The sequence below is a fragment of the Emydura macquarii genome, unplaced genomic scaffold (assembly GCF_026122565.2).
Source record: "Emydura macquarii macquarii isolate MOO-44397 ecotype Brisbane River unplaced genomic scaffold, CSIRO-AGI_Emac_v2 contig_968, whole genome shotgun sequence".
NCBI lineage: Eukaryota > Metazoa > Chordata > Testudines > Chelidae > Emydura > Emydura macquarii.
In genome coordinates, this window is record NW_027131105.1 from 13,163,263 (window position 1) to 13,175,861 (window position 12,599).

A 12,599-nucleotide genomic window follows, 5' to 3' on the forward strand; every position below is an offset into this window, starting at 1 on the left:
GTGTGGATAGCACATGAACCCAAGATTCAGGGATTCTGCCACTCATTTGTTGGTGACCGTGGGCAAGTCCCTTTGCCTCCTTTTGCCTTAGTTTCCCCATCTGTAATGTGAGGATAAGGATGTAAAGCACTTGGAGATCTACTCATGAAAACTGCTATGTAAGAGGCTAAATATTATTATTATTACATGTTTGTGACATACTTTGACTGTTTCTAGTGGAGGCCACTAGAGAAAAGCAAAATATTACTAATAACTGAGCTCCAATTACTAACATTTCAGGAATTCTACAGAAAAATCACGTTTGCCTGGGAGCTTGTCAGAATATTGTTACATTAGGATCACAGAGCAAATCTCAGACCTTACTGCAAATCTGTGGAAAATACCTTTTCCAGTGACCTACAACCCAACCTTCAACTCCTGGCAATCCAGGGGGAGATCACAGCAAATTGTTCCAACATTTGGCATGGCTGTTTTCAATCTCATCCTGTGATGCTGAGCACTCAGCTCTCATAAGTCACTGTCACAATCCTACTTGCATTGAAGTACATTGGCTCTGCATCTTGCAGGATTGGGAGCATCATCTGTTATCATGGCAGAAACCAGGGCTCTACAGAGAGCAGCATTTCTGCCTGCATGTTTTGCATGTATAAAGACCCATTTCTTTCAGACAGGCCAGGAATATGGGTTGTGAGATATCAAGACCCTTCAATTTTCCTTCCCAGATTCTAGTGCTACATCTGACAAACTCCTGAGCTGTCTATCCATTTTCTTCATGTATGGAGAAACTGCACATTAATGAGCTCTTTTCCTCCACAGCCCAGCACACACAGAGATACTTAAAAATGGGCATGTGCCAAAACCACCATTATCAGCTGAAGGCAGCATAGCTGTATCCTGTACACACACACACCAAGACCTCTATACCGGGCACCACACCAGCCCTCTCAATTACCCTTTGAGCCCAGCTAGAAAGTAGGAAATAAATGCTCTATCAGTCAGTAAATCCAACTCCCACTTCAATGCCCCCAAACAGCAGTTAGCACAGACTCTCAGTAACAATGGAATTGACTATGGTGAAATCTTAGCAAGTCAATTTATATTTAGATTATTTATGTAATTATGGGGTTATCCAAGTCAAGAGACAGCCCCAGGCACCTGTAGACAGCTAGGCTTTGTCTGAACAGCATCATCCTGTTGTCTAGATATATCTGTGCAGGTTAGAAGACATGGAGGTAAAAATGCCAGTGGCTGGTCTATGCTAACACAGCCCCTTGTTGATGGCAGTAGCAGTGGGGACAGAGAAGAAAAAGGGAGCAATCCAATGCTGCTGTGTTTTGCTCTGCAGCCATTCTGCATGGACAGTGGTAACCTGAGAGGGGAGCCAGTACTGAAATGATTAGCAGCACCTCAGCTTGCTCCATCCAGGTTGCATCAACAATAATAAATCATCAAAGGCCACAAGAGAAGAATGATGGCTTTTGCAGTTCAGGCTTTAGACTAGGACTCAAGAGCTTTGGGTTCAGCTCCTGACTCTGCTACCGACCTGCTGAATGCAAGTTACTTAGGCACCTATGTCCCTTTGTGGATCTGGGCCTAAGTCCCAGTTTTAGACACTACTGCAAACTACAAACCGCCCGCCATCCCATGGCCGCCACCTAACCCTGTAGGCACCTTTCTACTGTAAAAGTTCTCTAGGCATCTACCTTTCTGCATTTGGCTATGCACACTGCTGCCTCCCTCTAGGCATCTGGGTGCCTATCTCCTACCTTAGGCCCACAAACAGGGGAAGATTGGCAGAGGAGCACCTATCTTGTCTGTTGGGCCTGAGCCAGTAGGCATGTTCAGAAGCCACCTAACTCCACACAAAACAGCCCTGGGTGTGGGGAGAGGAGGTGAATGGCAATGACCTCCCTTATAACTTGAACACCAGTGGTTTGAGCACCACCCAAATGTGTGGGAAGCCCCCACTCTGCCTGCTGAGGAGAAGGGATTTGAATAGGGCTCTGCCATCTTTCAGGTGAGTGACCTAGCCACTGGGCTATGGAATAGTCTTGATGTGGGTCTCCCTCTTCTCTACTACTGGAGTTATTCCTCTTTAGTCAAATTAAATAATTAAATATTATTGGGCCAGAGAGAGTGAGAATCCTTCATAGCCCAGTGCATTCACCCAAGAGGTGGAGGATCCCTTCTCATTAGGCAGAAAGGGGATCTGAACTGGAGGTTTCCCACATCTCATCTGAGTCCCCTAACCACTGAGATAAAAATTATAAGGGAGGTCTTCCTCCCCCTGGCCACTTTGTGTGGAGTGAGAGGTCCCTCATTTATGTTTGCAACAAATGGCTAAGGTTTGTAAACCTCCTGATGCAGGAGAGGGGTTCCCGGCTGTGAGTCACAAGCACAGGGCACCTCCCTGAAGCCCAGATTTAAGCACAGAAGCACCAGTGAGGGGCTTAGGACACACCCCTCTTGTCAGTATCTCGCAGTGGCTAATTTAGGCAGCCCTGCCTAGTGTGCTGGCTGTGTGGATCACATGCTAAGACACTTATCACTCCCCATTCATTGTATGGGGAGCCCAGGTGCCTAACCAGGGTTTGTGGATCCCACTGTTGTTCCAGTGATTTTCTAGGTGCCTAAAAGTGCCTAGTGTTGCGATGCCTAAGTATGCCATTTTGTGGACCTGGACCTTAGCTTCTCTATGCTTCAGTTTCCCTCCATCATAAACCTTCCTTTTTCCACCTTGTCTCCTGAGATAGTTAGCTCTTTGGGGCAGGGACTGTCAAGGGCTTGTCTACACTGGCGCTTATGCTGGCAAAACTTTTGTTGCTCACGGGTGTGCGACAAAAGTTTTGCCTGCATAAGCACCAGTGTAGCCGCGTTATGTTGGCGGGAGAGAGCTCTCCCACCGCCATAATAAAACCACCTAAACGAGGGGCTGTAGTATGTCAGCGGGAGAGCTTGCCCACCAACATAGCACTGTCCACACTAGCGTTTATGCTGGCAAAACTTATGTCACTTAGCGGGGTGGTTTTTTTCCACACCCCAAAGTGACAAAAATTTTGTCGGCATAAGTGCCAATGTAGACAAGCCCTTGCTCTGTGTGTGTGCGTGTGCGCATGGGGAACTGCTCTCAGCTGGAGCATCTAAACTCTACTGGAACATAAATAATAATTGGCTGGCTGGTGAGACAATATCCTAAAAAGATCAGTGTGGAGCCAGCTCAAGCTCCATGCCAAAGAAAAGGCTAGAGGAGAAAAGCTAATTTGGGAGGGGCTGGCTGGAAGCTTTGCAAAAAAGTCCCAGCCTGGTAGAGGTAGTTACACTGGATTCCATCAGACTGAACTCAGACATGGAGTCTGATCCCACAGCCGTGGCAATAGGATATTGTCTGCAGGAAAAGCCTGCACGCCTGCAGCACTGGATGGAAATATGTGAGTCTCTCTTCACCCTGCACTCTGGGAATGGGTTCCCAGAGCAAAGGGCTCTTTTGAGCCAGCTACTTCCCCAGACAGCTGACCCTTTCCTGTTACCGCTACTCAGGTGATGGAGTTCAGGAACACTAGCTTCCAATCCCTGCACCACAGATGTTGTAATGCAGGTTGAGTTGACTGTGTGAACTTCTTGGGATTCACTCACTCACAGTATCATGGTGCAGCCATCATCAGGTGTTAGAGCAAGGGCCTGAGAGCCAGGAGTGCTTAGTTATATTTTGAGCTCTGTTACTGACTAACTCTCTGTGGGCACATCACTCCGCTTCTCTGTGCCTCAAGAGCCCCATCTGGAAAATGGGGGGGTTGATATTTACCCACCTCCCAGGAGCCCATGAGACTTAAATAACGGTTTGAAAAGCCCTTTCTTTGAGATACTGAGCAGGGAGATTCTAGGGATTGATCGTCCTACAGATCCAAATAAGCAGCAAAAGCCAGTCATAGGCTGGATTCTCCCTCCCACCTTGGGCGCCCCTTAAAAACTCCCTTCTCCAGATACACCCAGGGCTGAGCTGGGGAATATCCCGTGCCCCAACCCATCCCGCTATCCCTATGCCCCTCCGCTGACACGGACCACAGATGCGGCGGCTGGACCGTTCTGCACACTGCCCCCCCACACACATACACCCGGAGCCCCAGGCATTGTGACGTCACCGTCTCCATGACGGCAGAACACTTCATTGGTGAATGGGGGGGCTGGCGGCTGCTAGGCGGCGCGGGAGCAGCTGAGCTCAGCTCGCGGCGGGAAGCCGCAGAGGCAGGGGTAGGAGGGCGCTGGCGCGATGATCACCCCCAGCAGGCTGCGGGCGCTTAGAGGGCCGGAATGCCAACCCCCCCATGGCGCCGTGCTCCTGCACGGCCGCCGGGCCCCGCTGGCTCAGCCGAGAGGCCGGCAGGGAGCAGGGGGCACTGGGGAGATGCCCCCGGAGCTGCGAGGAGCAGACGAGGCCCACCCAGGGCGGCTGCTTGCGGCCCGGCCTCGGCTCACACACCTGCCTCCAGAGCAGCGCCGCGCCCCCCGCCCCGCTCGGGGCTGGCCTCACGCCCCTCCCCCCTTGCCCTGAGGGGAGGGACTGCGCCGCCCGGGGCTGAGCCGAGGCGGGAGTTTTAGGGTTACAGGGTCGGGTCGGGCCGGGCGCAGCGGGCGCAGCAGCAGTTCCGCTCCCCCGGCCCGGAGCTGCACTGACCTGCTCGGTGGAGAGGAGCCAGAGGGACAGGAGCCGCCGTAGCCTCTTCCGCCCAGCCAGGGCCCTTTGGCTTCTCCTTTTGCTCCGTCCTGCCCCTCTCACCCCGCCCATTGCCCGCTCCCAGCCATTACCGCCCTGCCCTGGCCCGGCCCTGCGCTCCCCCTACAGCTTCTCCCACCCGTGCACAAGCCAGGCTGCTGCGTGAGCCCTGCGCTTTAACCACCCCGCCAGGCGGGCGGCAGCCAGGCTTTTCTTGTGGGTCGTTTTCTGAGCCGCCTGCCGGCCGCTGAGGCCGCTCCGCACAGCGGTGAGGGATGCTGGGACGGGAGCCCTGTGCTGGGCTGAGATCCCCAGACTCGCAGCCCGGTGGAGTCATACCCGCGTGTTTGAGAGGTGCGGGGCGGGGCGCTCCTAGCACTGGTTAGTGTAACACAACCGTCTTCAAAGCACTTCACCCATTGATGAATTCAGCCTCACACCCCGGTCCCTTGGGGGGTGGAGGGGGGGTGCCATGTCGGTCACTGAAGCACAGAGACTTACCCAAGCTAGGAATTGCAGCCCTGGCTCCCACTTCACTGCACAGGCCATATTGGTGCATGTGAGAGCCCAGGGGTGATGTACTCGTCTGCCCCCCCTCCCCGTACTGACTGAGCCTTTTCCTTTATCTGCTTTTGTGCCAGGTAGATGCTGGTTGGATGCTGATGCTAGATGCTGATCAGGAAAAGTGAGTCAGCACATCAGCCTGCTAATGCTATTTGCCAAGCACCCCTGCCGTCTCACATCTCATTCTTAGCCAGCAGACAAGCAGGTGAGGTCAGGCCAAGCAGTGTCAGCCCCGCTTCCTGTGCCTCAAAACAACTGTGGGACCAGAAACTGAGCCACCTCAATGTCTGAAGACTCATTAGGCTCCAGCTGCGTTTGGCTAATCTGCAGGGTCAGTTTTTGTTTCTTTAGAATATAGTTTCTCAACCTGTGGTACACATACCCCTGGGGGTATGCGAGACACAGGCAGAGGGCATGCAGCAAAAAACCCATTGAGGGGAGGCAGACAGCAGCCGCCAGCTTCTGGGAGAGGCAGGCACTGGCTTCCCGCCTGGTCCCACCTCCTAGCTGGGAACTAGACAGCAGCCGTCCCAGTCCTGGGAAGCTAGGCGGCAGCCATCAGCTTCTTGGGACACCAGGCAGCAGCTGCCATCTTTTCAGGAAGCCAGGTGGCAGCCGCCCACATCCCAACCAGTCCCAGCTCCCAGGTGGGAGCCCGGCGGCAGCAGCCTCCTGTGTCTGCGAGCTGGACTCGCAGCTGGGTAGCTGCCACCCGTGCCCTGGCTCTGAGCCAAGAAGATAAGCAGCAGCTGCCTGACCACATCCCCGGGGCCCAGCCTGCCTGGAAGCCTCCTCCGCCCCAGCTCGGATTGGGTGGCAGTCGCCCACCTCCCGGGCTGGCAGCTAGGCAGCAGCCCCCTGTAACTTGCCCAGGTGGCAGCTCCCCTCCCAGGCTCAAAGCCCGGTTCCCAGAAAGCCAGGCAGAGAACCCAGGGCTTGCCCAGCCCTGGAGCCTGGCTCTACCCGCAGGCTTACTTGTCAATTTATCTGATTAATTTGAGAGATTAAATTAAAACAAAAGTAGAACTGAGAGGAAAGAAATTGACATGTTTTGAAGTGGGATTTGCAGAGATGCACGAAGGCTGGGCCTGGCAGCAGACTGTGCAAGAGAATTGGGAAGATTTCAGAAAGGAACAGGTGATAGTTACTGCTTTTATTTATGAGCAGCAGCATCTCTTGGCCAGGCAGGGCCTGTGTTTTGAAAGCCATCAGACCAGCCTAAAATGTCACTCTTATGCCTTTTGACTTTGCTGAACAAGAGGTTGTGTCCTAAGCCCAGGACACCTTGGTCTATGGCCACCTGAAGGCTACTCAAGCTATCTTGCAGTCTCTGTTACGTCTAATTGCTGCCTGCCATAGGGGAAAGAGAACCAACAATCCTAGTAAATAGCTAGGCGTCTATGCTGCCATGCAGGGGGCTCTCAGTGCTGCAGGGTCAGCACTCAACGCCAGGGGAAGGGACAGCAGGAGAAAGAACAGTGCACCATCACAGCCTCCCCAGGAATATAAGTACAGCTTTAATGAAGTCACAGGACTTGTAACGGGGCCTGCTGCACCATAGAGCCAGCCCACGAAGAAGATGCTTAGAGTGCTGAAGGAAACCCCCGCTCTCCAAATTAAGAAGGGGAGGATGCTTTCAGCCTGTAAGTGCAGGTCACTCAGCACACCTCCAGGCAAAAGTTTGCAGGATTGGGAGTGTTTCCTCTTGGAGGATGAGTTGATTGTAGGGTTGAGAGGCTTGCTGTGCTAGAACAGAGTTCCAGGTGGGAGTTTGACTTTAAGGCTGAGGGCTATAGGAGATAGGGGCCTGCTCATAATAGAGCATAGGGCCCAGGCAGCAACCTCCCTTCCCACAATACAACCTAAGTTTTACTTAGTCCAGACTTTAGCTGTAAAGCAGGGGGAACAGGGATAGCCTTCCCCCCCTCAGCAGCTAGGAGTTCTTCCATCCCCCTACATGTGCTTGCTGTATTAAGCACTTTTTCTGCCCCTGCAGCTTGAGTCCTGTGACTGGCTGCCACACCATAGTCAAAGAGCATGGTCTAACAAGGAAACCAGTACTAGGTTTAGTATAAAAAGCTAGTGATAGAATTCAGGTCTTTGTAGGTACTGCAACAAACAAAAAGAAAAGTTGGAGCTGGGTTGCCTTTTCCTTCCCTGCCCCACCTCCTTGACTTGGTGCATTTGTCTTTAGCAGCAGGCAGGGTTGGGGTTAAGTTTGTGCAAAGACAGAGGGAGAGGGGACTGAAAGATTCCACAGCACTGAAGTGTTAATGCAATACTTCTGCAACAGACAGAAGAGCAGCTGGTTGTATGGGTTAGAGACCACCTGTTCTGCAGAGCACAAGGACCACCATGCAGGGTGGATATATCAGCCACATTATGTTAACAAGGTGGTCTTACAGGCATAGCCTAGGGCTCCTCAAGAGGATCAGAGACCAGAAGTACACCAAAGCCAACTCTGTTATAGAGTGAGTGGACTATTAGTGCTCCAGCTTCCCCATAATCTGTTCCAGCTTCTGCTGGAGTCTCCAAGGAAAAAGCTTGAGGAGTTTCAGCAAGCAGGTAAAAGGCCTGCTCATTTCTATTATTCACAAGTTTAATTAAAGCTACACAAAGATCAGTGCTGTTTTCTACAGAGCAAAGAATTTATGAAGCTACTACACACTCCATTTAGCAAGAGCTCATTTTAACTTAGTTACCAGAGTTACCATACAGAGGGTGGGGACAGTTTAGTAGTAGAGAAGACAATCAGAAACAAGGAGAAAAAACAGAAGTTTTGTTCTTGTTAAGTTTATTGGCATCATGTTTGTCTCTTTACAGAAGAGCTCAGCCTACGTACTAGACTGTAGACCCCTGGAAAACAGGTAGAAGTGCTCCATTTAAGCAAGCTACAAATGCAAGAACATGGACCAGGGAAAAGAAGAGGAAAGGGAGGGGACTACCAAGTTTTTGCTACCAAAAATTCCAGATGAGTGGTCAGGAGGAGGGAAGGAAAGATTTATAGTCCAAGTCATTTGTCAAGGGATGACTACCTCAACCCAGCAAAGGGAAAGATGAGCTCCTTCTACACAGGTAAGTCAGTGGAACACCTCACATCAGACTCCTTTTTGCATTCTTTGTGGGATATTAAAAAAAAAAAGTGGGTGGGGAAGGTGAACAAACAAGATGATCATTTGATAGCTGTATTTAATTTTTGAATCCAATAAGCCAGTGTGCATATCACTGTTACGCAAATCAGCTTTTGAAAATTTAGATACAAAGAAGCCAGACATTTTCCAGGAGATGAAGCTTTTCAGCTCTTAAAGTCAATAAAAAGGTTTACATAATCCTTGCTTTTACTATACAGAATACTGCCTCTATCTGGACTTCATTGCTAGCACACTGCATTTCAGTGTCCTCCTCACTTCCTAGTGAATCTGTGTTTCAGTATTTAAACATGTAATTCAAGAATTTTACACTAATTTATACATTTTTAATTGGTTGCATATATTAACATGTACTATAAGATTTTTTTTTCCTAAAGAAGCATTACATAATACATGGATACTGTAAAAAGATCTGATTAGTTAAAAGTAACAAGCATTAACAGAGATACATACAAAACTCAAACCTAATTGGACTGAGTGCTGAGCTTGCAATGAACTATGGGTAATCAGCCTTTCCAGTTGCAGCCTTCACAGGGGAACACAAGACAGTTAAAAATGTATGTCAATTGTTACACAGATTACCTGTAAACAGTTTTTCCATTGGACACCTGAAATTAGCTTAAGTTCCAAACATACATAAGAGTTTCCATTTAAACTAAGAGAAAAGGTCTGTTACCATGAAGTGGTGTGATGTGGAAGGATGTAGGGACATGGATGAGCTCTGGGTAGAGAAATGGGCTTACTTTTGGCAGTTGGAGATGGGAGTTTATTTTGTTTGTTTTTACACAGAAGAGGGGCTGTGTGTTTGAAGGCCTAAGTGTGATCTGTTTGTGAAGGACTGTGCTCAACCCCTCCATCTCCATCTCAGCAGCTGCAGGTCTCTGCAGTGGCCTTTGCTCGGTCATTCTTGTCTAGTTTGATGGGTTCAGGGAATTCGTTGTAAAGCTCCACCTCTGTTTCCTAAAAGGAGAGAAGAGAGTCATCAACTATAGATTGTACTCCTTGATCTCAGCTAGATCTGCAACACTGAAGGCAAGGAGGTAGTGTGGACTGTTACAGATGGCTGTTGTGTGGGGAAGGAGGCTCAATGCTGGAAAGGGGATTGTGTTCCCTAGGCAGAAGTTTGCCTGAAGAGGGAGTAGGGAATGTTACCTTTGGTGTCTTCCAGACTTAGAGTGTACCAAGTCAGCACGTGACACCATCTTTGGGAAGGGGCAGATATGGATACATGGAAGTCAAATTTAGCGTTTCTCTTGCCAGTGGCATTAGTTTAAATGCAACATGAATTGCTTAGATTCTGCATGAAGAATTGACAGGACAGCCACTAGAGGGCACTAGATATTTCTTCAGGTCATACCTGTTTAAGTGCATTTCGTGCAATTGTCTGGAAAGCTTGTTCCACGTTAATAGCCTCCTTGGCACTGGTTTCGAAGTAAGGGATGTTGTTTTTGCTGTAGCACCAGGCCTGTGCTCGTTTTGTGGTAACCTGTATGAGGAACAGGGAAGAATCACCACCTTTAGTGACGCAAAGGGCACTCAGTGCTGGTATTGATTGCCAAGTGGGGATCAGGTGTGGGTTTTTTAAGACTACGGGCAGAAAGTTAGCAACCAGTTTGATCAGCCAAAGCTTCTGCCTTGAGTGGGCCAGCATGGTATGGTTTAAACCCTAGCTACAGTGCAAGTGTTGACAAACTCAGATTCTTTGTCTAGAATGCAAACTCCACTGCCTAGCCTCTTGATCATGCAGATGACAATAGTTTGAGAGTGGATACCAAAACTCCCAACCCTTGGTGGATGTGAAGGATCAGGTACATGCTGGATATACCAATTGTATTTCCTAACTTTCACTGTACGGGCAACGTGAAAGAACTACTTTAGCAAAACCCCCACTCATTTGATAAATGGTTGGGATTTTAGTGTTAAGCAAAGGTTGAGTCTCGAGGGTATTCTGAAGGATTTTCACCCATCCCACTCCTGACAGGAATCTTTCCCTTTATGTATATTGCAAGTCCTACTGTCACAATGGACATGCCTCTCCTCCACCCAGTGTGCAAGACAGACCAGCAATATTTTCTTCAAGTCAGGGGTGGCCAGAAACTTCATGGAATAAGAATCTTAGATTTGCTTGAAGCAGCCAAGAAAGACTAAATTAACATTTGTGCTGCATGTCCTGAACCCCGCCTCATGTTTCCTCTAATGTTATGCCCCTTCTCTGAGGGAATGTATGCCTCTTTAGAGGCCGTGTAGGTAGCTCTCTCCACAAGGACTCAGGTTGAACTGGCTTAACTGTGGCCCTGTAAACTGCCTTGATGTTTTGGGCAAGACTAAGCAGCCTCTTGAAATTGTCCTGACAAGCTCTTGGAGTTGGTAGCTTTCTAGAAGGGATAGTGCAACTTACTTGTCTGTTTTCTAGGTCAATCTTGTTTCCCAGCACAACAAAAGGAAAATTCTCAGGATCTCTTGGACTGGCCTGAATGAGAAACTCGTCCCTCCAGCTGTCTAGGGTTTTAAATGTATTTGGAGCAGTCACATCGAATACCAGCACGCAGCAGTCTGCTCCTCTGTAGAAGGCCACACCCAGAGACTGAAACCGTTCTTGTCCTGCTGTATCCCATATCTGTAGAGAAAGCAGAGGGACAGGTTAGTACAGATTTACTTACTAGTTCAGACGTGGGTCTTGGGCCAGCTATCATGCCATTGTTTAAATTGAGGGATCTAGCATGTTTGTTCATTCAAGGCTCCTTGGAATTGTGCAACCCTCAACCAGCCTCATGGCAGTGTTGACTGAAGTTAAGGACTTTCCTACGTCTCCCACACACATATGGTGTCCAGAAAGTCATTACAGGCTTCTGAGCTAAAGGGACCTTTTCTAAAGGCCTCTGCTTCTTGGATGAGGCAAGACTATTGCAGTTGTGTCAATTTACAACCGTGTATCAAGAAAGAGGTTTTTAAATAAGCAGCGTCTTGGGATTTGATGGTTCAGAAGTTGCACATGCTGGTTTTCAGCAGCAGTCTATATAGCACTGTTCTAAGAGATACAGGAGGAGAGGTCAGCCACAGGAGTCTAGATCTGAGCAACATTGAGTCATATTCAGAAGGCAAGTTCCCCTTGAGTTTTGACACATTTGTTAATAAACTGGAGATTTTACAAGTTTCACCAGGCACAGTTCTATACATGTCCCAACCCCACTAACAGCCAAGCAGCCACTGGAAGCAAGCGAAGAACTCTACAAGCTAGTTGTTCTACCAGTCAGTGTGGCTTGGTCAGCAATTACATGCACTAATGCTCTGCAATTCCTTCCCCCTACTCCCAGAGTGATTTCTTGTTTCCTCAAGACAGCTAGCAGTTCTAATAGTTTAGAAAACGTGCCTGTGGCTGGTTAGAGTTTGATTGCAAGATGGAAGTTCAACAGCAGGTTAAGATGAGTCCTGTGAAGACTTCTCCCTGCCTAGTCTCAATCCCTTTTGTTTAAGAAAGAGCAAGATGCTGCAAAGTTGGGAAAAGTCAAGCCTGGCTGCAATTCTGTGCTTGAGCCCATTTAAAGATGGGCTGGACAGCCCATACTAGAGGGCTACACCCTGGAGTATTTCAATGGAACACAAGAGTTTCTAGTAGATATTTCTCTTCTATAGCATTTTATAATCTGAAATATTAGGATTTAAGAGTATCCAAAAAAAAAACCCAATGAGCATCAGATTGGGAAGTTGAGGGATATAAATCTTCATGTCTGAGGGTTAGCCAGCCACTTGCTGATGGCACTAGGGAAGGGTTTCCCTCAGCAGTCTATTCAATGGGGGAGTTTCTTGTGTCTTCCTACAAAGGATCCAATTCTTTTGCCAGTACTAGATACTGGATTAGAGGTCTGGCAGTTCTGTTATCAAGTGTCAATATTCCTGATCAGTGGACACAAGACATAAGCCAGTTGTGTTCTATTTTCTCTAGAGAGTCCACCTACCACCCGGCACAATGTGCCCTGCTAGGATCCCCCCCAGCCTAGGTTGTGTATATGAAAAAGCAATCTGCAAACTGAATGTGTTATGGCCAGCCACTCTGGCCATGGCTAGGGTTCTAACCTAGAACATTAACAGTCTGCATATACTAGAAGTCTAGACATGCTGTCACACTCTTGGGGCATGTGTACCAGTGCATTTAAGGAGTCAAGTCCAGTAGTATT

At 48.9% G+C, this 12,599-nt stretch overlaps 1 protein-coding gene across 1 annotated transcript in view; it reads right to left on the reverse strand.

Moving 5' to 3' along the window:
• Positions 1 to 7,751: 7,751 nt before the first annotated feature.
• The window catches only part of RAB7A (RAB7A, member RAS oncogene family), a 29,588-nt gene continuing 24,740 nt past the window's right edge, over positions 7,752 to 12,599 (reverse strand). The window contains exons 4-6 of the mRNA XM_067544264.1: positions 10,823 to 11,041; positions 9,782 to 9,910; positions 7,752 to 9,384 (exon numbers count right to left, since the gene is read on the reverse strand). Coding sequence (XP_067400365.1) covers positions 9,289 to 9,384; positions 9,782 to 9,910; positions 10,823 to 11,041 — 444 coding nt within the window. The 3' untranslated portion in view covers positions 7,752 to 9,288. The remainder of the gene's footprint in view (positions 9,385 to 9,781; positions 9,911 to 10,822; positions 11,042 to 12,599) is intronic.